This window comes from Magallana gigas, chromosome 1 (assembly GCF_963853765.1).
Source record: "Magallana gigas chromosome 1, xbMagGiga1.1, whole genome shotgun sequence".
Lineage (NCBI taxonomy): Eukaryota > Metazoa > Mollusca > Bivalvia > Ostreida > Ostreidae > Magallana > Magallana gigas.
The window spans coordinates 40,578,046-40,600,197 of NC_088853.1; the positions used below are offsets into that span (position 1 = coordinate 40,578,046).

Below are 22,152 nucleotides of genomic sequence, written 5' to 3' on the forward strand. Positions count from 1 at the left end.
CCTTTGATTTCTGTAACAAACTTTATAATTGCAAAGCTTTACCTTATCACTTAAATGGCATTGCTTCTAAAACGTTAATATTGATTTTCAAATTTTGAACGACAAAAAGGATTTTTGAATAGCACTACTGTGGAATCATGCCTGCGTTTTATTTAAATGCAATGTCGTCAAGGTAATTCAATTGGTTGAAAAAATGTTCAAGACAAACCAATCAAAATCATTTAGTGAGGTTTATCAATAAAAATCCTTAGCCATGTGTCAATTTTCTTACTTTAAAGTTCAAATTTAAGTGCAATGTATATGTTTATTCTTTAAGTGATCTACATTGATAACAAGATAGGAAGTAACAAAAATGATAACATTATACGTTCAAAAAAGGACATACGAACGAATGTTTAGGACCAAATATTTTTCATTGAAATATGGTGATCAGTCCTTGTATGCAGACACTTCAATAAACCGAAAACATGAACGAAGAAAGTACCAACAAATGTATTAAATACTGAGTACTGTTTTATCATACGTACATGTCTGGAAAAAAAAAAGAAATATATATTGCTAGTTGTTAGGTATAGGATTTGCATATTTCGATAAACAGGGGTATCTGAAATGAATCTGTTGATAGTTTGCACTGATAATCTCTTTAGATTAATCAATGCATTAAATCAAAACGCGATTTATAATTGATAGGGTCCAGAAAATTTTCGCGGAGGATGATTATGTTTAACGGAAGGCGGGAAGGGTTCCAGGGGCTTATTATTAAAACTTTGCCATTCGAAATTGGTATCTAGGGAATGGGTTGGGCGTGTGATTATCGACTCTTTTCTATACTCGTGCATATTACATACACAATTTTTTATCAACATTATTCAAGACAGATTGCACATGTACCTGACTTAAATTGTTATTCCCTTTTTCTTTAATCGTCATAACATCATTAAAGTACATTAAAACTGTAATGTCCAAGATCAAACCTTAAACGGTGGACTTGATTTGATTGGCTCACACTAATTGAAATCATCTGTTTTTCAAGTGTTAACATATGAAACTGTATAATTCTTACTATACCAGTTGTACATAACTGGAAGTATTAGATTGGGTTTTGCATTATTCAAGTGTCAGTTTTGGATTCCCAGAATTCACGCCATTCCGCCTTCAAATTAAAACAAAAATATCCATAAAATTATATACCATGTAAGAAGTTCTATTCTTTTTAATGCCAAGTACAAAAAAACGGTTATCCTATTTCCCTCGATACAAACAACGATATGAATTCCGGAATGTTGGTCCTATTTTAGTTTTTTCTCTCTGTTATGGGCATGTCAGAATAATGGCATTTAATGATTGTTTTTTTTCTAAACTTATCTACAACTATTCGATGATTGAAGAGATATTAAACACTGTTTAAACGTTGCCTGTATGGGGATCATAATGGTTAAATTGAAATGGGATATCGATTTTGGAACTCGTACAATCTTAGAAAGTCAAAACCATGAAAGATTTACATGCTTATTTATTATCCTGACACCGTATTTGTTTGCCTCTAAATCAGTCACTATATAAGTATCTCCGTTATACATTGGCGTTTTAAAGGGTATTTACATGATTAAGTTAGATATGAACTTCCTGGTACAAAGTGATGAGATAATGCTTCATTATCTGCAAGAACTATTTGCTCTATTTGATACCTATGCCTTTAGGTTGAGCACATTACCTCCGGAGAGTATCATCAAATGTTGAAAAATATTGGATCGCTGGAGAAATAATTCAAAAATAACAAAGTACGATAAGATTCAAATATTAAAAAAAGATGTATTGTAGAATAATTTTTAATCGTGAGGGTTAATGTTCGTAGGTAGCCAAAATTGTTTTGGATATATGTTGTAATGAATACTTTTTAATTGAGATTTGTTTTTGTTTTTTGTTGTTATTTTTGATAGGGGTCAATTATTTTTATTTAATTCAGTCTTTGCATAAAATGTATAGTAATTCAGCTTTTTTTGTCTAAAACATATTTTTTAAACACCCTATTTTGATTAGAGTTCCACAAAGCGTTGAATTACGAACAGGAATTATGGTAAATCGCAGTATACTTTTACCTTGTTTTGTGTGATGTAATTTTAAATTGATGATAACATTATTACACAAAACAAATTTGTTACACGTTCTTAAAACTTTAAAATCAAACCGTCATCTGAAAATACTACAGTAAAAATGACAAGCAATTGTATAGAAGGGGGTCTTAAAACTCAGGAAGAAAATAAAAACTCGATATATCAGGGAATTGATTTATCAGGCAAAGTCTGGTTCAATTTAATTGGCTGCTAAACATATATTACATGACACATGACAAGTGAGGCACGCTTCCTGATATGTTGAGTATATAAAGAAAGTGTTATTTTTTATTGCATTGATCGGAAACTATTTCGCTTCTTTGGCTGAAAGCTGTGGTATTACACAAGGTTGAATTTTTGGCTTAACTAAAATTAAAATAGACAAAAATGGGACTCGGGTCATTTTTAACGAGAAGAGCTCTAAGTTGTTACTTTATATTCAACTATTACTTTTTTAATTATCGTTCTTGATATTTATGTTGTGGAAAAACTTTTAAAAATGAAATAATGTTGAAATAGATTTGTTTTATGTTTTTGTTTTAGCACAATAAGTTCCTATATGAACTACCATTAAAGAAGTCTTCGACCCCTAAGAACTTCAAGGTATTATACAATGATCGTAAATAAGTAGTTGGGTTTTCAGATGCATTTATAACGCAAGTTAACTCAAAGTAAATGTTTGAGTTAATTGTTTACGAAATAATTTCCATTCAATGCGACGCTAAATTTAATTAACATTTATGTTTATCATATTTTTCTTATCGTAGATGATCATCACTCAAGCAATCCTCTGGTGCTATAAATAAATCAGTGATCCTTCGTTGATTCGTTTTACCTTTTCTTCTTGTCGATAAGGCTCTATTCAGTATTGATAGTTATTGTGTTGGTTGGCTGCATAACTAATCTTTAAACAGTGTGTAATATGCATATTGAAATTTTAATATTTTCAGTACTTCTACTAAGGTCCCCAGTTTCCTGCGGAATAACATTTTGCAATTTCATTTGGTTCTTCTTCATTCCTTTTATCAGTCTTTTATGATGCAACCGAATTCTTGAAAACTACTCGACCAATTGTCGTGAAATTTTTAGATTTGATACATAATATCGTCAACCATGTGGCAATTTTGTCCGTGATGAAGTCACTCCCATTTTCGAGATAATGACGTTTTAGTCATTTGCGTAGGAGTATTTTGTCGGCAATACTTGTCTTAAAATATTGTAAATACATGTATAACACTAAACTTTTAAGGGATGATTATTAAAGACTAAAACTGTGAATTTACGAAGTGTTCATTTTTCATCCTTTTTTTATCTATATATTTGTACTAAATATTTTGTTAAATCGTGGAACAAAAAATAATTTGACAAGAGTTGTAAATTTAAAATCAAAAAACAAATGCTGGCCATCCCAATATGGGGTTTAAAGTATTTTTATAGCTCATTACTGAAGAATATTTTCTATTATCCCAAAGAAGCAAAAATGTTCATCTTACAGTATTTTAACGAAGCAATACAATATCAATTTTCTCACATTTTCTTAATCGCGGGCTATAGGGGGATAGTAGTAGAACAGTTTTATAAAATACATTTTCAAAAGGAGAACCGTTTTGAAAAGCAATATGAAGGTAATTTGTTCAGTCATAACAATTTTGTTATATTAGTCTAAAAAGGTGGTAAAGGTCAACTTAATAAACGATTTCCCCATTGAAACATTTTCCCAGAAGAGACCGAGCCCTGTTATCAAATTATGTATATTTCAGTCATCTTTCCCTAAAAAGAAATTAGCTTGGCGACTTTAAATTGTAGTTTTTAAGACAATTTTTTTCTATCAAATAATTTAATTTTATGAATAGAATTTTCCATTGCACAAACATGACTTACAGTAGACCATATATTATGTAAAGTGTCCAACACGTCCGTCAGACCAGATTTGCCTACAGTAATGATCATAACATGACGGTATTCCTGTTTTGGTTTCAGTATATCATTAAAACTGACATTGCCATTATCCCAGAAGTCGAAGACTCGAACAGGAGAAAATGGCCAGTTGGTCTAATTATTGGTCTCCTGCTCGTTTCTGCAGCGGCCCTTGCTACGGTATTCCTTCTTCAAACGAAAGACAATGGTTTGTACACCGATGATACGAGTTAAACTTGTGTTATCAGTATTATCAGTATACTGTGTTATCAGTATATCTCAAAAAGATACTGATGACAACTAATATTTGTAATGCATTTTTTCACTTTAAAATCTCTGTAAATGCATCATTGTTAAAATGATTGAATAACAATCCTTATATCTAATTTCTTTTTGAACGATCTGTGAATGCCGAATATATGTCAAACGGAAATTGTCAGACTTTGTATTTTTTAATTAGCTTGCTGAACTGTAATAATTTGATTTTAAAGGACCAAATCCAACTGTTGGCTCACCAATAGTATCAACCCCGTATCCTATACACTGTATCAAGTCAAAATATGACCATTGGTAAATATACATTACTTACTACTTTTATAAGATAATGTTATGTCTGGCTATTATTAAAACAAATACTAAATGATCAGCACATGTTTATTTTTAGTATACTTGTATTATTGAAAACAGAATCACAATTTTGAAAAAATATTCAAACTTTATTAAAGTAAAGATTGTTCGTTCTAAGCAACGGTAACTATAAGGAAAAAGCTAGTGTTTGGCGCGATGTATTATTTAAGAAAATATCATGTTTATGCTTAATATTGTAGGAAGTAGAGGAAAAGGTTTCATAGTTTTGTTTACTAAAAATGTCGTAGTTACGACAAAGAATGTATACGTAACTTCCGAAAACGGAGTTGACATGAACATAACAACATCTCCACATTTAGACGCGTCAATAAAGAGCCAAATTGATAGACATGTCAGTATTCCATCCACTCAGCATATAGTACTTCCGACTGAATTGGAACTTCAAAGCTTTCGGAAGGAAGCAAAATCAGTCCTGATTGAGACGTCCAGTGATGTTTTTGTAATTAGTCACGATGATGGGTACGGCACTGTCGGCAGCACAACCCATATACCATTGCATAAACTGTCGACCAGGTATGTTGTGATATCATCTGAACCAGAAGCGACTCGGACTAGTCAGGTTGCAGTGTCAGCAATTGAAGATAACTCCACGATATCAATAACTTTTAAGATGAAAAGAAATGTGCCTCTCATAATTGAAGGGAAAACATTTCACAGCGGCGACATGTTTAATCTCTCGCTTAATCGCTTTGAAACGTATCAGATTGCGCATAATACCGATTTAACAGGCACATTAATTGAATCGTCGGTTCCAATAGCAGCATTTTCTGGTAATGACTGTGCTAACCTTAGGGGTTCAGGCGCGTGCGATCATCTTATTGAACAACTACCACCAATTGCCAGTGTAGACAAAACATACTTAGTTCCTCCAAATTCAGATGAACGAGACACTACCATTCGCATCACAGCGATAGAAAACTCAAACATGACCTATAAAATCGGCAGTGTTAGTCATACGTTAACCTTGATGAAATTTAATTTTCTCAACACCAGATTATCAAGCAGCCAGACCTGTTTCATAAAATCGGATGTACCCTTGTTAGTAACAGCATTTGGATTAAAATCAAGAAGTTCAACGATGGGCGATCCCTCTATGACAATCATCCCTGGATTGAACCAGTATCTCGATTATTATAAGATTGTCGTGCCTTCTGGATACGATCATAATTATGTATCTATTATGATGAAGCATTTTTCAAAAGACTCGCTACGTATAAATAGCACAGTTATAAACGCAGGCGATGTAGTTTTTGAAGAAAATGTCTCGTATGGTAACGTTACGTACAACGTCCGATCAATACGTGTTGTGGAGGGAGAACTCACGGCCTCTACGGTGAACGGAGAATGCCTCGGTTTGGTGTTTGCTGGAGTTGCTTATTACGAGGCATACGGATTTTCTGGCAACTCTATGCTTCTTTATTAAACGTGTCGTGTATAGTATCTCAATTCACAAAAAGTAATTTATCATGTGCAGTAAGGCTTTTTTAATTTTTTTGTTTAAACATTTTTTTTAGAATTTATGATAGACTATAGAAGCAAAAATGTACATGATTACCATTTAAATCGTATATTACAATATTACAGTTTTCAAGGGACTAAAACATTTAATATTCGATCGTTTCTTTCTGTAAATGGAGATAACTTTGATAAGTAATTTAGAAGAAAAGATTTCTAGTATAATATTTTTATTGTTTTTTTATCTGTGCTACAATTATAACTTAGTTTAAGGAGATCAATGGTCTGTCCCTAAAATGTTTTTTTCCAGAAACTTTAAAGCTGTTAAGAATTCATAAACGCTTCCTGAACGAAATATGTTTAATAGAGCTTTATTTGATTTTAAGAAATATGGTTTGGTCTTACATTATTGATCCAGTTTGATCTAATGTCTATTTTTCATAGCTTTTTACTGATGACTATTTGGTTACATAAACAAAAGACAAATGTTCATTTAAACAGATGTTTTGCCTTAATGTATATTTTTTTCATACGTTGAGTTTGTATATTCGTTTTAAGTATCGCGCACGCTTTGTCAAACAAACAAAAAACCCCACAATCACACGCGTCCATATCATTTGCGCTATGTTTCTCGTGGTACATAGAAGTTGGCCATACATATGTACTTTCTGCTACATGCATGCGTAAGAAGTACACGATATTTTAGTTTAAACTGCGAGATTTCTCCGCTAGTTTGTTTTTCCTATTTTTTTTAATAGCTTAGATAAGGGAATGGTAGTTTCATACTGTCATATCGATTCAATCGTGAAAAGGAATGACGGATTTCTTTTACAGCTACGATATTTTGTAAATAAGAAATACATATGAGAGCAAATAAACAGTTAAAAATTCTTTGTATAAAGCATGTGGCCAAACATATCAATGGGGATGGGTAATTACATGTACACACCTTATAGGAGGGAAGGGCACCTATGCCTAAAACGTACATTCAGCCTACAGAAAAAAATATCTAAAAATTAAAATTTATAAAAAAGGAAAAAAAGAAAAGTAAATACATCAAAAAACTACAAGGAACAAAAGAGAAACAACACAAATAAGCAATATTTTTTTTTTTTAATTTTTTTTTTACAAATTTTACAATAAAGCATTGTTTTAGAATTGAGCAAATCTTTGTTACATACATATTACATGTTTTTTTTTAATATCTATCGTTTTTAAGGGAAAGGGGGGGGGGCGCAAATCGTTTATGTGATGTTGATGTCCCACCAGTTCTAAAGCTATTTATCTTTTCAAAAGACTCCCGTTATGTTTGATATTAAGTACTTTAAATGACCTGTTATTTTATCCTGTAATGCATAGCTTTACCTTATCACATAAGCAACATGGGTTCTAAATCGTTTTGAATTGCTATTCAAATTTAAAATGACTGAAGCGATTTCTGAATTGCCCTATTGTTGAATTGCTATTTCTGCATTTCATTTATAAGGTTTTGTCGTCAAGGAAAATCTAGTTGTGGAGAAATTCTTATTCACAGACCAATCATAATCAATTAATGAGAGTAATCAATAAATATCTCAAGCCGTGTGCCGATCCTATGACTTGAAAAGTGCACTTGATATATTTTGAGAGAGGTCAAAATTGATAACAGAGATAGCTAGGAAGTAAATAAAAATGACAACATTATTCGGTTAAAAAATCACGTATGAGTAAGCGTTAATGATCGGAGCAGTTTAATTTTCCGTAGTGTTCAATCCCTTTAGGTGTATGCTTAAAAAATCACGAAAAAATGGACTACGAAAAAAATGAAAAATATATGGAATGAAGATGATTTGTTTTTAACCGATAATGATTTTTTTTATTTTTATTAGAAAAAATATCGTTTTTATTTACATAACTAAGTAAGAACATAACCCACTGTTTTTCATTGGCTGACTACAATTGTGTGCCAATCATAAATTCGCATTTGTTTACGGTTCCTTAAGCCGTCAGTTAACAATTCATGTTACTCTGAACTTTATGAATTCTTACCGATTAAAGACATTACTTATCACAGTATTTAACGACTACTGATTGGATAAAAAAAATGGACTATATTTTATGGAACATTAATTTTCCGCATTTCAGCAGCCTTTGAGTTATTTTTAAAGAATGAATACAAACCACTCTTTCAACTGAATGTTTACCTTGGCAAGATCTGGAAAAAAATGACTGAATGACTTTATTGCTAAAGTCCTATCATATTGTATTGAAAAGTCTGCGTTTTATTTAAAAGGTAATGTCACCTACGTAAATCAATTGATTGCAAATATGACAGACCAATCAGAATCATTTAGTCTAAGTCATTAATTAAAATGCTAGCTGTGTGAATTTCGTCTGTCAGTCATCATTAAAGTGCTAATGACTATTCTGTACAATTCTTCTTTATACCATTTGTACATAATTGAATTAGGTTTTGGATTACTCGGGTGGAGGTGTCGGATTTTCAGAATTCACAAATTACCAAATTCAAATAAAGTGCATTATAAAGTATCACGTGTGAAGTTCAAGTCTTACTTTCGCCGAATATAAAAAAAAATAAAATTAATTTAAAACCATAGTACGGCCTCCAGGGCCATAAAAGTTAGACGAGCTCACTTTTGATCTCAGTCTCACTTTTCCATATATATTCCTTTTGTAAAAGAGAGATAATCTCAGTTTTATGGCCCTGGGGGCGGGTAACCTTAGTTATATTTGTATCCTTTTTCCCCATATTGTTATGTAATATACGTATGTTGTCTTATTTACTTAACAACTGATATTTAGCCTGTTTTATCCGTCACTTTAAGGGCCTTATAATCGGAGAACCACGTAAGGTTGGTTCAAATATCAAAGAACTGAGAGTAGTGAAAGATGGGTTCTTGAAAGTTTGAATTTGTAATTATCAACGTTTTATTCTAATGTGCTTTAAAAATATGAATTTGAAATGGGACTTTCAATCTATGTTAAGATGCGATTTTTTGTCTGATATTTTGTTTATTTTTCTTTATTAAATTCCGGCCTTTATCAATCTAGAAAATTGACATAACAGCATTTAATTTCAAGAACAACATTTAAAAAAAATAAAAACTTAAACAAAATAAATAATTAAATCAAACAATAAAATAAACGACCTCCGAAATATATCGGAACTCATCAGTCTAATTGTTGGAGTGAGATATTCAGCAATTTGAGGAAGATCAGTTGCGTTTCTGTTGATATCCATAAAGATATTGATGAAGAACTTATTTTATTCATGGATGAGACCGGTTTTATAGGTTATAAAGTACGGCAGTAAAGTATAAGGTTATGTCTTATAACAAGTAAAACTAAATATGTAAAAATTCCAAACTGGATGAATAACATGAACAAAAACATCTAACTTTGTTTTTAGTCTAAAAGATTGTATATTGTTTGATGTATCGATCACTCAAAACATATTGTATATATTGATTCTTAAAATGCATTGTTCAAAATTTGAACTCAGTTAAATTTAAGATTCAATGAACTGGAAGGTAAATTTAAACTTATTTTTATTTTTTATGTCTAAATCTTTGAGAGATGAACAGCAGCCACACTACAAGTAGACTGGAAGTTTTTGAAAGAGAAAGAATGAACACACTTTTTAATATAATAGACAGCTGTGTATACCCCGTTCAGATTTTAAGCCCGTGCATGAAGTTCGGTAGATGGTTTACATAAATTTTACAAATTTACAAATATGACAGACTGCGCGGTGAACTTGACTTTTGTTTGAACCTTCAACCCTTTTTAATGAACTCGTCCACTTACTGAATTGACAAGGACATTGTGCATTCAGTTACGTAACTTATCCAACAAATCGCCAAAACTATTAAACCTGAGCAAAAATAATTTGATCGGTATTCTTTTTTTTTTCAAGAAGCCTGAAGGTGGATAATATAAAGAGGACAAAGAAAATTAAATGTGTGTATGTGTTTTTTTAGGGGGTGGGGGGGGGGGTGGGGGAGGGGGTTAAAAAAAAATATTGAAATGCGTGAAAGCTTCTTGCACTGTTGTCTAAATCGTAGACTCATTTCATGTGTTCTGCAAGCGGCTTCTTGTTTGAGACTTCGACTGAAATAAATTAGTATAGGGTCACGTTACCCCATCTTAAAAGGGAGAGAGATATGAAAATCAATACAAGAAGGTTATCAATATAAAGCAACTTTTTCTTTCTGATCCAATGTTTCTCTAGTTTTTTATATTTTTAGAATTATTAAGGTAGAAACATTCGAAAACGATATTTGAAAGGGAAAAAAAGCTTGATGGCTTTTTATGATTTGTTTTTTTTAAAACCTATCACCAAACACCTTTTCATTTTTTTTTTTAACAAAATAGTTGAAGTGCAATGTAAAACTTTTCTAGACATTGCATACAAATGGAAATTGAGATAAATTGAGATAGCTGGGAAATGAAAAAAAAAATAACGATTTTGGAACTCGTACGTTTTTTTGAAAGTTAAAACCATGAAATATTTTTCACTTATCTTATTCATTATTCATATTTGATCTTTGATTGTTCATATTAATCAATCAAACTACATGTATACGCCTTTTATTTAACCCTTGAAATTGAAAAGAGATAAATAATTAGTTGTACTTCCTGGTATAAGAAAAGAAAATAATTGGACACTTAAAGCCCAGGCCGCCCCTAAACATAAAGCATGCACTAATAAGATAAACTCTGTTTGGTGTGGTTTTTAAACGAAACTAAAAGAACCAATTGTCCTTCAAGCCTCGGAAGTTTAAAGTCAATATATCAAGCAGAGTTTTGTGTTATTATACTGGCTGATAAAGATATATTGCTTGGTATACTTGGTAGTTAAACAATCTTCCTGATATGTCAAGTATACAAAGAATTAGCGTTATCTTTTCATTGCATACACATGTATATCGATTTTTGGGGGGACTGAAAGTTGGGATAATTCACAAAATTATATTTTAAATTTGTATTTTTTGAATTTATATATGTAGTAACATTAAAAACAGCAAAAAAAATGAGAATTAGATTCGGTTTTCAAAAACAGCTGAACGTGTTTTTTTTTTAATATATACCGTTATCATGGTTGCCATTATCTTTATTACCATTATTGTTTGAAAGACCAGTGTTCAAAGTGAAATAATGTTTACGTAGATTATTATAAAAACTGTTTATCAATTATATCTGCATAGTATATAAGAACTTCCATTAAATATGTCATAATATCCAAAGAATATCAATGTTTATAATTATAACTATGATTTATAAATACGTTTTCATGTTTTCAGATGAATTACGAAAGTTAACTTATTTTCGATAAAGTAAATATCTCAGTTATCTGTTTCATGAGACACTCTCAGTTCAATGTGAGGTTTGAATTTATCATTGTTGCACATCATATACTACTAAAATTAAATGATTATCACTTTAGCAATCCTAACTACATCAAAGACTTTAAAAGAATGCATCCTGAATGTGGCCATAATGATGAAATATTTTTCAAAAGATTCATTCTGAAAAATAGCACAACAATAAATATGGACAATGTTGTCTTTGAGGAAAGTGTATCAACTGATGCATGTAACGTAACATAAAACGTTAGATCGTGTTGTTACAGAAGATGAACAACTGATGGCATCAACTGTATCAAGAGAACGTTTCGCTTTGATGTCTGCCGTTTAAAAATTGACGAGGCGTATTGATTGTTTAAAAAAACTTGATATTCTTAAAACGATAAATTTTGTTGTGCATAATTTATTGCGCATGAATTAGTAAAGTGTATTCATGGGAAATTGAACGTCGCAGATTTCCAATGCAGACATAAGGGGAAATATACACTGATTGTAAACATTATATATAGATTGTGTTGATACTATGATATAAAACGAACTGAATCAATTTTGAATAACAATCATGAGCTTTGTGCATTGCTACGTCTGTCTTTTATTTAAAAGGTAATGTCATATAGGAAAATAATATATATTGCAAAAATGATCAAAAGAGACCAACCAGATTATTTTTAGAATAGTAAAAAAAAAATTAAATCCCCAGCCTTTGGTCAGCTTTTTGACTTTTAAGTTCAACGTAAAGTGCAATCATTATATTTTCAGTACCGTCATCATTTATTAAATGAAGTTAAAATAAAAATAAAAAAGGAACCATATTACAAACAAGTTAACCCTAAGGTAGCGAAGGACAATTTAGGATAAAGTACCCGTAAATATATTTGTTAAACTGAGAGTAGCTGTACTTGAAGGGTTATAAGTGTTGCTAAAATTCATGAAATGATTTTAATGATGATCATCAGTTAAAGTGACATTTCTTGTTGAAATCTGTATGTAATATGTAGGCCCCTAATGTTAAGTACATATGAATCAGAAGCAATATTGCAAAACTTGCGGCATGACTATTGTGTTGACTTTACACGGTAAAATTGTGAGGTATAGGGGTTAAAATAACGCGAAAGTAGGTGGATATGACATATTAAACTATGAAATGTTAAGGAATGTCAACCCTCAAAGCTAAAAAATCATAAAATATGGGCGACAATGAATGAGCCAAAAGAAGTAACTGTTTTGACAAGTAATTTTCATCAAAATTTGGTGGGTATAAGGAGTAATTTTAATGTATTTGTGCTAAATGGGAAATGAGGAAATTCTAATATACAAATGATTGTTTGATCAAGAGAAATTCTTTTAAAGTATACAAAATTTGATGTGTAAGGGTTGCTTGTAGTTGCATACAGAGTGTACCATTCCCAGATTCAGAAATCGTTTGCGGAGTAAGGGGATGTCCGACAGACAGGATGATTTTGAAAGCTTTACTATTTGAAATTGGAATTTTACGAAGAAGGTAAATGTGAATTGATCGAAGACTTTTTTGGGGGTTTTCAAAAGTAAATGAACACATCTGAAGTGAAATTGTAGTGACGATTATACATTTTGATGAAATCATATTGCCAAAAAAGCTTAATAGCTTTAAATTATTTGTTTATCCTAAACTTATCTATAAGCGCCTCTTTTTCTCTCTTTAAATGCGATGACTGAAGAGATTTTTAAAACTCTTATAAACATTGCATTTTAAATGGTTATAAGGATTAACTGAAAGGGGATATCGATTTTGGAACTCGTATATTTTTAGGGAGGACACAACCATGAAAGATATATCAAGTTTAGAGATTCAAGCGTTTTTAAAGTATTTAGTTAGTATTTGTTTTGCTGTAAATCAATCAAGCTATACGTATCTTCTAAATGCAGTAGGATTATCAAAGGTATTTACATAATAATGTATCTTCTGGTACAAAGTAATGATATAATGTTTTATTATCTGATAGAACCTTCTAATTTCATCAGTTATGTTGGGGTTTGCAGCTAGTGTTATTTTTTTATTCATGGATTTTATTTCGTTTTTGCAATGTTTGTCTTTACTTATGTTTGTCTTTTAAATTCATGTTTTCGTATTTGTTTAGTTTTTTGTTTTTGTGTTGTTTGTTTGCTTTGTTTCCCTTTTTTTTTCTTTTCTTTTTTTTTGAGGGGGGGGGGGGGCAAATAACTACACAAAAAGCATTCATTGCATATTTTTTTCAGATTATAATACAGCATATTTTTTTAACATGCTATTTTTATCATTTATTTACTGTAATATATAAACTGGATTATTTTTGTAGATAACATTTTAAATGTACTTGTATGTAGTTTAGTTTAAAATATATAATTTTAAAGCTGCTGCTAAGGAAAAATAATTACAAAGGTTTTTGGATCAAGCAATTCTTATGTAACAAAGTAAACTTTGCATAAATCGCCTCATTAAAAGAAACTAATAGAAACAATTGTATTTAAACGAGCAACATCAACGCCAGTAGTTAAAATCAATATATCATTCAAATGTTGGTTCAACTTAACTGGCTGCTAAAAATAAATGACCAATTAGGAATGCTTCCTGATATGTCAAGTATAAAAAAGACGCTGCGTTATCTTTCCCTTACATATATCGAACTATAGTTCATATTTTGGGCTGTGATATTTGACAGGGTTGTATTTTTGCCTTGTTTTTACAAATACGTACAGTGTATATTGAAAACAAAGAATGGGACTCGGGTCAATTTTCAAAAATAGAGCTGTAAGTGTGTGTGTTTTTATTTATCATGATCATTAAACCTAAATATTATTTTATCACTTTTGCCATTATCAATAATAAGATTGTTGTTATAAAGACAATGAATAAAGCGAAAAACCGTTTACACGGATTATTAAAAAAAATGTGTTATCAATTATTTCTAGAACAGTGAATTTCTGTATGAATTGCCAGTAAAGAAGTCATCAACTCCAAAGAACGTTAAGGTATATAAGTATAACTATAATATATATGTTCCGTAAATAAGTTGTTTTCAGATAATTGTATTACGAACGTTAAACCAAAGCACATATTTGAGTTTGTTGTTTCAACAAACACTTTCAATTTAATGTTACGTTTAGATTTGATACCACCGTATCAGGTATATCATTTTTTTTTTTTTATTTTAAGATCATCACCCAAACAATTGTATAATGCAGGGACCAAATCAATGATCGTTTATTTGTTTTTTTTTTCCAAATTTCTTTGTCGATAAGGCTTTGCTCACTGTTTAAAGGAATTGTGCTAGTTGAATTTAAACAATATGAAATACGCATTAAGTATATCATAAGTATCTTTTTGTATTTTATTTTATGCTGTATGTTTAATATCCAACCCCAAATATCAATTTTAAAAGGTCATATTAAACAGGTAAATATCAGTCCTTAAATTGAATTGGAAGTTACAAATCACGTAAGGCGAAATATATTGTAAAATTCTTGAAACGATAAACAATTATTTTATCAATAAATGTGACTTTATGAACTGTGTTTATACAATACATTAGTACTGAATTGCAACTAACCATACCGCATTTAAAGTAAACAACTTATGTTATATGTAGCAGTTACATGTTAAAATTTTCATAAGTAAAGTTAAAATGTAGTTGCTTTTTGTTGCACGCCAATTGATAACATTTGGATACAGAACTGACCGTAAAATGACTGCGCATAAAACGTGTATATTACTTTAGTAAAATACAGTCAATAATGTTCACTGCTGTGAGAACCAACACGTCTTAAAATTTAAAACACATTCGAACATGAATTATAATACTCTGATAAATTATTCATTCCATCTTATTATAAATCGTGCTTGCCGCCAGACCAGTTTTAATTCATTACATATAGAATGCTTACAGCAACAATGTAAACATGATATTCTGTTTTGGTTTCAGTATATCATTAAATCAGACATTGTCATCATCCCAGAGGTCGAAAACTCAAAGCGGAGAAGATGGCCGGTTGCTCTGATGCTTGGTCTTTTGCTCGTTTCTGCAGTTGCCCTTGCTGCGGCATTCCTTCTTAAAACGAACGAAACAGGTATGCACAACATGAAAGACCCCGCTGAACAATATGAAAGCCAGTTAGTTGAACTGTTCTAATTGTTAAGCCATTTTTTTTTGTACAGCGCCAGATCCAACTGTTGACTTGCAGATACCTACAACACCTAATCCAATATCTGGACAAAATATTACCATTGGTAAAAACTCAACGCTATACACTTTTTTTCTAAATAATGCTCAGTTATTGTTACTTATAGAATAACAATTGGTTTATAACTACTTAATGCATGTTAGACTAACTTTTTTTCTCTTTAAAATATAATGTAAAAACATTTGTGTAGCCCTTGATGAATGCTTTATCAGTTTAACAACCCTAAGCAGTTATATAAATGTATCATTAAGGATTTAAAAGTGTCGTTATTGATTTTTTTCTTAACATTTTCTCAAAAATCATATTGAAAAAGGATGAAGATTTTACGTCTCCGAAATAAATTTCTACACACGTGTAACCATGATAAGGTGGATTAACGTGTATATACCTAAATGACATAGTTATATGCATTCTTGTTGTCATAATTAGAAGCCAAAATGTGAATTAAAAATGGAATGGGGTATTTCTATTCTAACTTCTTTGTATTTTATTTCGTAGGAAGCAGAGGAAAAGGGTTTATTGTTATATTTATGAAAAATAGCATTGTTTCAACAAAGAATGTGTACGTTACATCAGAAAATGGTGTACAAATGAACATGACAACATCTCCACATCTTGCCCCGTCAATAAAGGCCCAAATTGACAGAAGTGTTAATATATCATCCAGTAAGCATATAGTTCTTCCACCTGCGTTGGAACTCCAAAGCTTTCAAAAAGAAGTTAAGTCAGTTTTGATTGAGACGTCAAGTGATGTTTTCGTCATCAGTCACGATGATGGTTCTGCATCTGTCGGGAGCACTACGCATATACCACTGCATAAATTATCGACCAAGTATATCGTTACATCATCAGAACCAGTCAGTTCTACGTACAGTCAGCTTGCATTGTCTGCAATTGAGGATAACACGATTATTTCAGTTACTTTCAAGATGAAACACAATTTGCCTTTGAACATTGGAGGCAGCACATTTTACAACGGTGACGTGTTTAACTTTACGCTCGAACGCTTTGAAACGTATCAGATTGAACACAGTACGGATTTAACAGGAACAATCATTGAATCATCTGTTCCTATCGCAGCATTTTCAGGTAATGACTGCAACCAGCTTGAAGGTATCGGCGCTTGTGATCATCTGATTGAACAGTTACCGCCAACTGACAGTGTTGACGATACATATATCGTACCTCCGAATATGAATGACAGGGACACACTTATACGTATTACAGCAATAGAAAACGCAAACATTTCCTACATGATCGGTAGTGTTACTCGAGCTTTATCTTTGTACAAATCTGATTCTTTTGACACTAAAATATCCAGCAGTCAGACATGTTTTATCAAATCAGCGACACCTATTTTAGTTACAGCGTTTGGTTTACAATCAACAAGTTCCACCTTGGGTGACCCATCTATGACAATCGTACCAGGACTAAAGCAATACCTCGATTACTATAAAATAGTCGTACCTGCTGGATATGACCATAACTATGTGTCTATAATGATTGAGAGTTCCGAAAAAGAATCCTTACGCATCAACGGCGCGCTTATAAACACTGGCGATATAGTTTTTGAAGAAGATGTCTCCGCTGGTAAGGATACCTACAACGTTAGATCAATACGTGTTCCGGAAGGTGAGCTTACGGCATCCACGGTGAATGGAGAACGTTTCGGTTTGATGTTTGCCGGAGTAACCGAATACGAAGCTTACGGATTTTCGGGCAACTCGATGCTTCTTTGAAAGTTTTATCATAATATTCATAAATTCGTTGTATGCCCGATATATTAACTCAGAACTTATAGTTTTTTGAATTGTCTTTACATATGTGTTGGAAAAAGAACAATAGTTGTCTTTCTTTCCTTCTTGTACAGTGAGCCGCTTTTGTTAGGTAATATTAGGTAATACTTATGATTCATCACGCTACAACGTACATGTAACAATCACTACAATTGCAGTACACCAGAATTATAGAAGTATATGATCATTAAAAAAAACCATTTATTTTTGCTAATTTATTACAAATCAATTCCATGGTGTCATTTAAAAACTGTCATGTACCGCTTGGTTTGCCTGTCGATCGATAATGTATAATGAACTATTTAAAAAAAAAAGATTTGATTTCTTTCAAATTGTAAGTTGCTAGAATACAATATAAATTTAAGCCTTGGATTTTTAATTTTGGATGTCATAACCCAGATGGACAGATAAAGAGATAACCCATCTAGCGCGTTTTGATCAATGAAAGTCTTGTCACTATTACATAATCTTTATTTATTTATTTATTTATTTTTTGGGGGGGGGGGTTAAATATCATGAAGACGTTATCATAAAGTGATGAAATGTTTCATTATACATCTTTAAACGCATTGCTCTGTCAAGAAAATTAAAGAAAAAAAGGTTGAAATTAACTATCTTTGATCATCATCAATATTAAATAATTCTAAATTACCCGAATGAATTTTTATTCCTACCCCAAACCTGTCTTTTATGTAAAGATAGTATCAAAGTCTGAGTCCACGTGTTACCCCGGTCACTCAAACAACGCGCGAGGTGCACCACGTGTTCCTTCCAAGAAAAGGGAAAAAAGTTTCTTTCTACAAGTCTTTATTTCAAGTGAAGAAAAGTATGCATAACAATAAAGTATTCTACACTGTTTGTGATGTTTGATTTTAACTAAAGATAAAAGAAGATTGCCTAACAATGAAGTATTATCCACTGTTTCTTATGTTTGATTTCAAGTAAAGAGAAAAGAAGTAGGCGTTACAATGAAGTATTTCACACTGTTTGTGATGTTTGATTTCAAGCAAAGAGAAAGGAGGTATGCTTAACAATGAAGTATTATACAGTGTTTGTGATGTTTGGTTTTAAGGAAATAGAAAAGGAGTATGCCTAACAATAAAGTATTCTTCAGTGTTTGTAATGTTTGATTTAAAGACTGATATACTGTTTGTGAAGTTTAATTTGTATACTAATTAAAATTAAAAAAAACAATTGTTCTCTCTTTCTCTCTTCTTTAGCTTAATTGATGGTTTTAATCCGTTGATTTTCTGCAGAATGAAACATTTTAAATATTTTTTTATAGCATAGAAACGTAGTAAAATGAAACAGTTGTTAATTGCATTTGTTACTGTTAGTAAAATCGTTTGATGTATTATGAATTCCTTACGATCCCTTGTTGCAGGGACTAATCACCGGTATCATACCTGTGTATTCTGTGCGTTCAAGCGTAGATTGATTTCCTCCTGTTTTTGTGATGGTTTTACACGTTAGTGTAAAGCAATTGTGGCTATAGCAAAATACAGTTTACTTTGACAGTGCTGAAACGTTGATGATAGGGTTGGGAGGGGGAGTTGCAAAAAAACGTTAATCGCAACTGATACAACAGACGTGTCGTAGCTTCATATTCACCACACATAAAATTATATCAATATTATGAAGAATTTAAAATTTTCAGTTTATACCTGTGCTTGTAAGAGACTAGGTTAACTTTCTTGAGCATCAAAAGACTGTGCCGTAAAACCTGCTAAAAATTCATATGGAATCGAAAATGTTTCAAATATTTAATAAATCGGTATTTTCTTTTTACTTTTTATCTTACTATACATGAAGATTATATTAAGAACATAATTAAAATGTCTTTGAAATAATACCATTTCCCAAAGTTACATGGAAATTTTTACGTGTTCAGATGATTCTTATATTAACATTTCTCTATAATAATTAGATGAGAGTTTTAAAAACATGCATTTAAGACGCAATCATTATATATGTGAAATGAAGCAATACATCAAACATGGCCGGTAAAGAGTGACTCTTAATGTAAGTTGGCCGTCTTATTGTCTAATAGCGTACAGGTAAAAATCTCCGATCACCTTGTTCAATGGAAGGTCACATCGCTGCGGTTTAAGCATGGTTGAAGCGTCAAACGTGATGAATTAACCGCGATTGTGTAACGCGGAAAGGATTACTTAACCGCAAGGAGGGGGGGGGGGGGTCGGGGGGCGCAGTTAAATATGGGATCCGCGTTAATGTTATTGGATGGTATGTTTGGGGTATGGTATTATAACGTTTAAGATCACGGGCCAGGTTAAATAGCAAATTGTTGTTTATTTAAATTCCACATAGCCGGATGCGAACAACTGTGATTTTTATGATAACTAGAAATGCAACTATATTGGTGCACCAAGTTTCTATTATTTTCATAAGACGCAATAGCTTTAGAAAAGTAATTGTTAGTGAAGCCTGTACCATCTCCATGCTATTATCCAAAACCCATATTATAATCATTGGTTTTATGATAAACATGTTTGCTGTGTATATCTTTTAATAAGTATTTAAAACAAATAGGTTAAAAATAGGTAAAAAGAACCAAACATTTAGGTAAGTGATTACTATACCTTGCTTACCTGTTTGTTTTCGATTTAAATCAATCATATAATGCCTCTCATGGTCATCAAGTGGAGTTGAGAAGGATTAAATATAATAAAAAGATGATAACGTTAGCTTTAGGTGTTTTGTAAACAATCATAAATCATCGTAAAGTACCTGTAATGATTCTGATAAAGTTTCACACCAGGTAATAAATAAAATATATTTTTATCAGAGTTATTGAACTGTCGTGGAACTGTACTAAGTCTTTGTCCCATGTTTATGGTCTATCCCCGAGGTGATTGCCAATGGGTTTTGTTCGTTTGTTTAATATCAAGGCAATAACTGAGAATAAATCAGTTAATATAATGCAAGTTCATGATCTTAAATTGTCTATTTCTTTTTATTTAAATGCATAGCGTACTTTACATATCTTTTCAGAACAATCTGAAGAATAATTTTGTAGTCTGTTTAATTCTAACTTACTTGGGTATTTGAACATTTTTTTTCCGAGAAGTGTAACTGCACTGGTGTTGCACGTAATTTGTTTCTGGTTATTTTCATTTGAAAATAAAAATGTATATTCATTTTTTTTTAAAAGTAGCCGTTAGTTAAATGTGTACAATCATAGGGTTGTAACATTAAACCAACTAGAACTGTTTTTGTTTTTAACAAATAGGAAGGGCTTTTCAACAGCCCTTTAAGCCCCACTTTTTTGTTTCTCAAAGATCGTGTATTATTTAAAACGAGAACATATGTTATTAATTAATAAATTCCCATCTATGAACTTGTAAGATCTTTAAATGTCCAAAGAAATATACCTTCAGAACTTTATATTCAAATATATCTTTTATTTTTTTTTTTGAAGAAATTCTTTTAAAAAGGATATTTAAGAAAGGACTCATTTATCATTTAAGAAACTTCGTATGATTATAGCTCTAGTTATTATCGATCATTGTGCAAAGCGGGGTAACTCCTGAAATTAAATTTTTTGAACTATAACAAAGTTATCATTTTCAGGTCCTTACATGTAAAATCCTTATAAGGAGTCAAATTGAAGATCATTTTGATTTAAGAGTAAATTCTAGACTAAAATGGGTCCACACTTTTGTCACATTTTAAGCAAGTTTGTGAAAAATATCGGGATTACTTGTACTTTGGTTTGGGGTTTTGGAAAGATAGGTCATTTGGGACCTACATTTAATTGAAATAAACTTTAGCTAGTAGGTGATCCTCTAATTATCCGTTCCAAATCCCATAGATACAAGATATAACAGTTTCTAGTATTCTTTATTGTAAACTATTGTTGTAAGGATTTCTTTCTCAGTAATGGACAGTAAAAAGAAGACAATGTTACCGTCCCCTCACTTTTTACTGTAAATCCAATTTCTTTGTTAATAAGACCATTTCACGGCCTTGAATGCAATTATCATTTTAGTTTATAAGAGATATGTTTTTGTTTTACCCAGACTTACTTCAAGTACCACGATCCCCCTTTTTTCAGGTAAAATGGCTTGTTCATGTATAACTATCATGTTCAAAATTTGTCACTTTTAGATACTCAAGTATTCTACCAGAAAATTAGAATTGCGATACTCCTCAGTTTTTTTTCTTCCTTTCTGTTTGCAAATGCTGTGTATTTAGAGATTTAAGTATGTTATGTACATTCCTTATATAGTAGATGGCAGTATTGTTTCCAGGTTTCGTAGTTTTTAAAACATGTAACCGATGGACAGGACAAATAACCACTTTATACAAACACCGATTCGAAATATCTGAACACAACAAACAACAGACTTTACGGAAAAAGCTTGACACTGTGCGAAGTTGAGATCATCCATTTATGGACATTAGCTTTTGTGATACATGTCATAATGATACATGTAATCTAAAAGTGGCTCCTCGGACCATAATTTTAAAATTGTACTCTTTTCTTAACTATTAACTGAAAATACTGGAAATTGGATGAACAATAAAAAAGTAACAGCATAATGGATGTTTTCAGCTTTGGTCCCTTCAGATTCCTTATTGTTCAGAATCTTATTTTCAGAACCTCTTCCGGTCTGTGCAGTATGTCCCACATTGTAA

The 22,152-nt window shown here is 31.4% G+C and overlaps 2 protein-coding genes across 2 annotated transcripts; both read left to right on the forward strand.

Moving 5' to 3' along the window:
* The first annotated feature begins 3,893 nt into the window (after positions 1–3,893).
* On the forward strand, positions 3,894–6,142 carry LOC117688307 (IgGFc-binding protein-like). Its single transcript, XM_066079309.1, has 3 exons — positions 3,894–4,239; positions 4,523–4,601; positions 4,859–6,142. Exons 2-3 carry the CDS (start codon positions 4,592–4,594, stop codon positions 6,100–6,102), a joined length of 1,254 nt encoding a protein of 417 aa, XP_065935381.1. The 5' UTR covers positions 3,894–4,239; positions 4,523–4,591; the 3' UTR covers positions 6,103–6,142.
* An 8,013-nt stretch (positions 6,143–14,155) lies between these two features.
* Positions 14,156–18,574, forward strand: LOC105340230 (IgGFc-binding protein-like). The gene is made up of 5 exons (XM_066067168.1): positions 14,156–14,267; positions 14,429–14,488; positions 15,439–15,583; positions 15,672–15,743; positions 16,196–18,574. The coding sequence occupies exons 1-5, from the start codon at positions 14,235–14,237 to the stop codon at positions 17,434–17,436; spliced, it is 1,551 nt and encodes a 516-aa protein (XP_065923240.1). The 5' UTR covers positions 14,156–14,234; the 3' UTR covers positions 17,437–18,574.
* The last annotated feature ends 3,578 nt before the right edge of the window (positions 18,575–22,152 follow it).

What these genes read in the sequence shown, in the direction of transcription:
- LOC105340230 (XM_066067168.1), top strand. Translation starts at nt 14,235, where the DNA reads ATGGGACTCGGGTCAATTTTCAAAAATAGAGCT. An exon ending in CAATTTTCAAAAATAGAGCT is followed by an intron (nt 14,268 to 14,428) that starts GTAAGTGTGTGT and finishes AATTATTTCTAG; the next exon opens with AACAGTGAATTTCTGTATGA. An exon ending in CAACTCCAAAGAACGTTAAG is followed by an intron (nt 14,489 to 15,438) that starts GTATATAAGTAT and finishes TTTTGGTTTCAG; the next exon opens with TATATCATTAAATCAGACAT.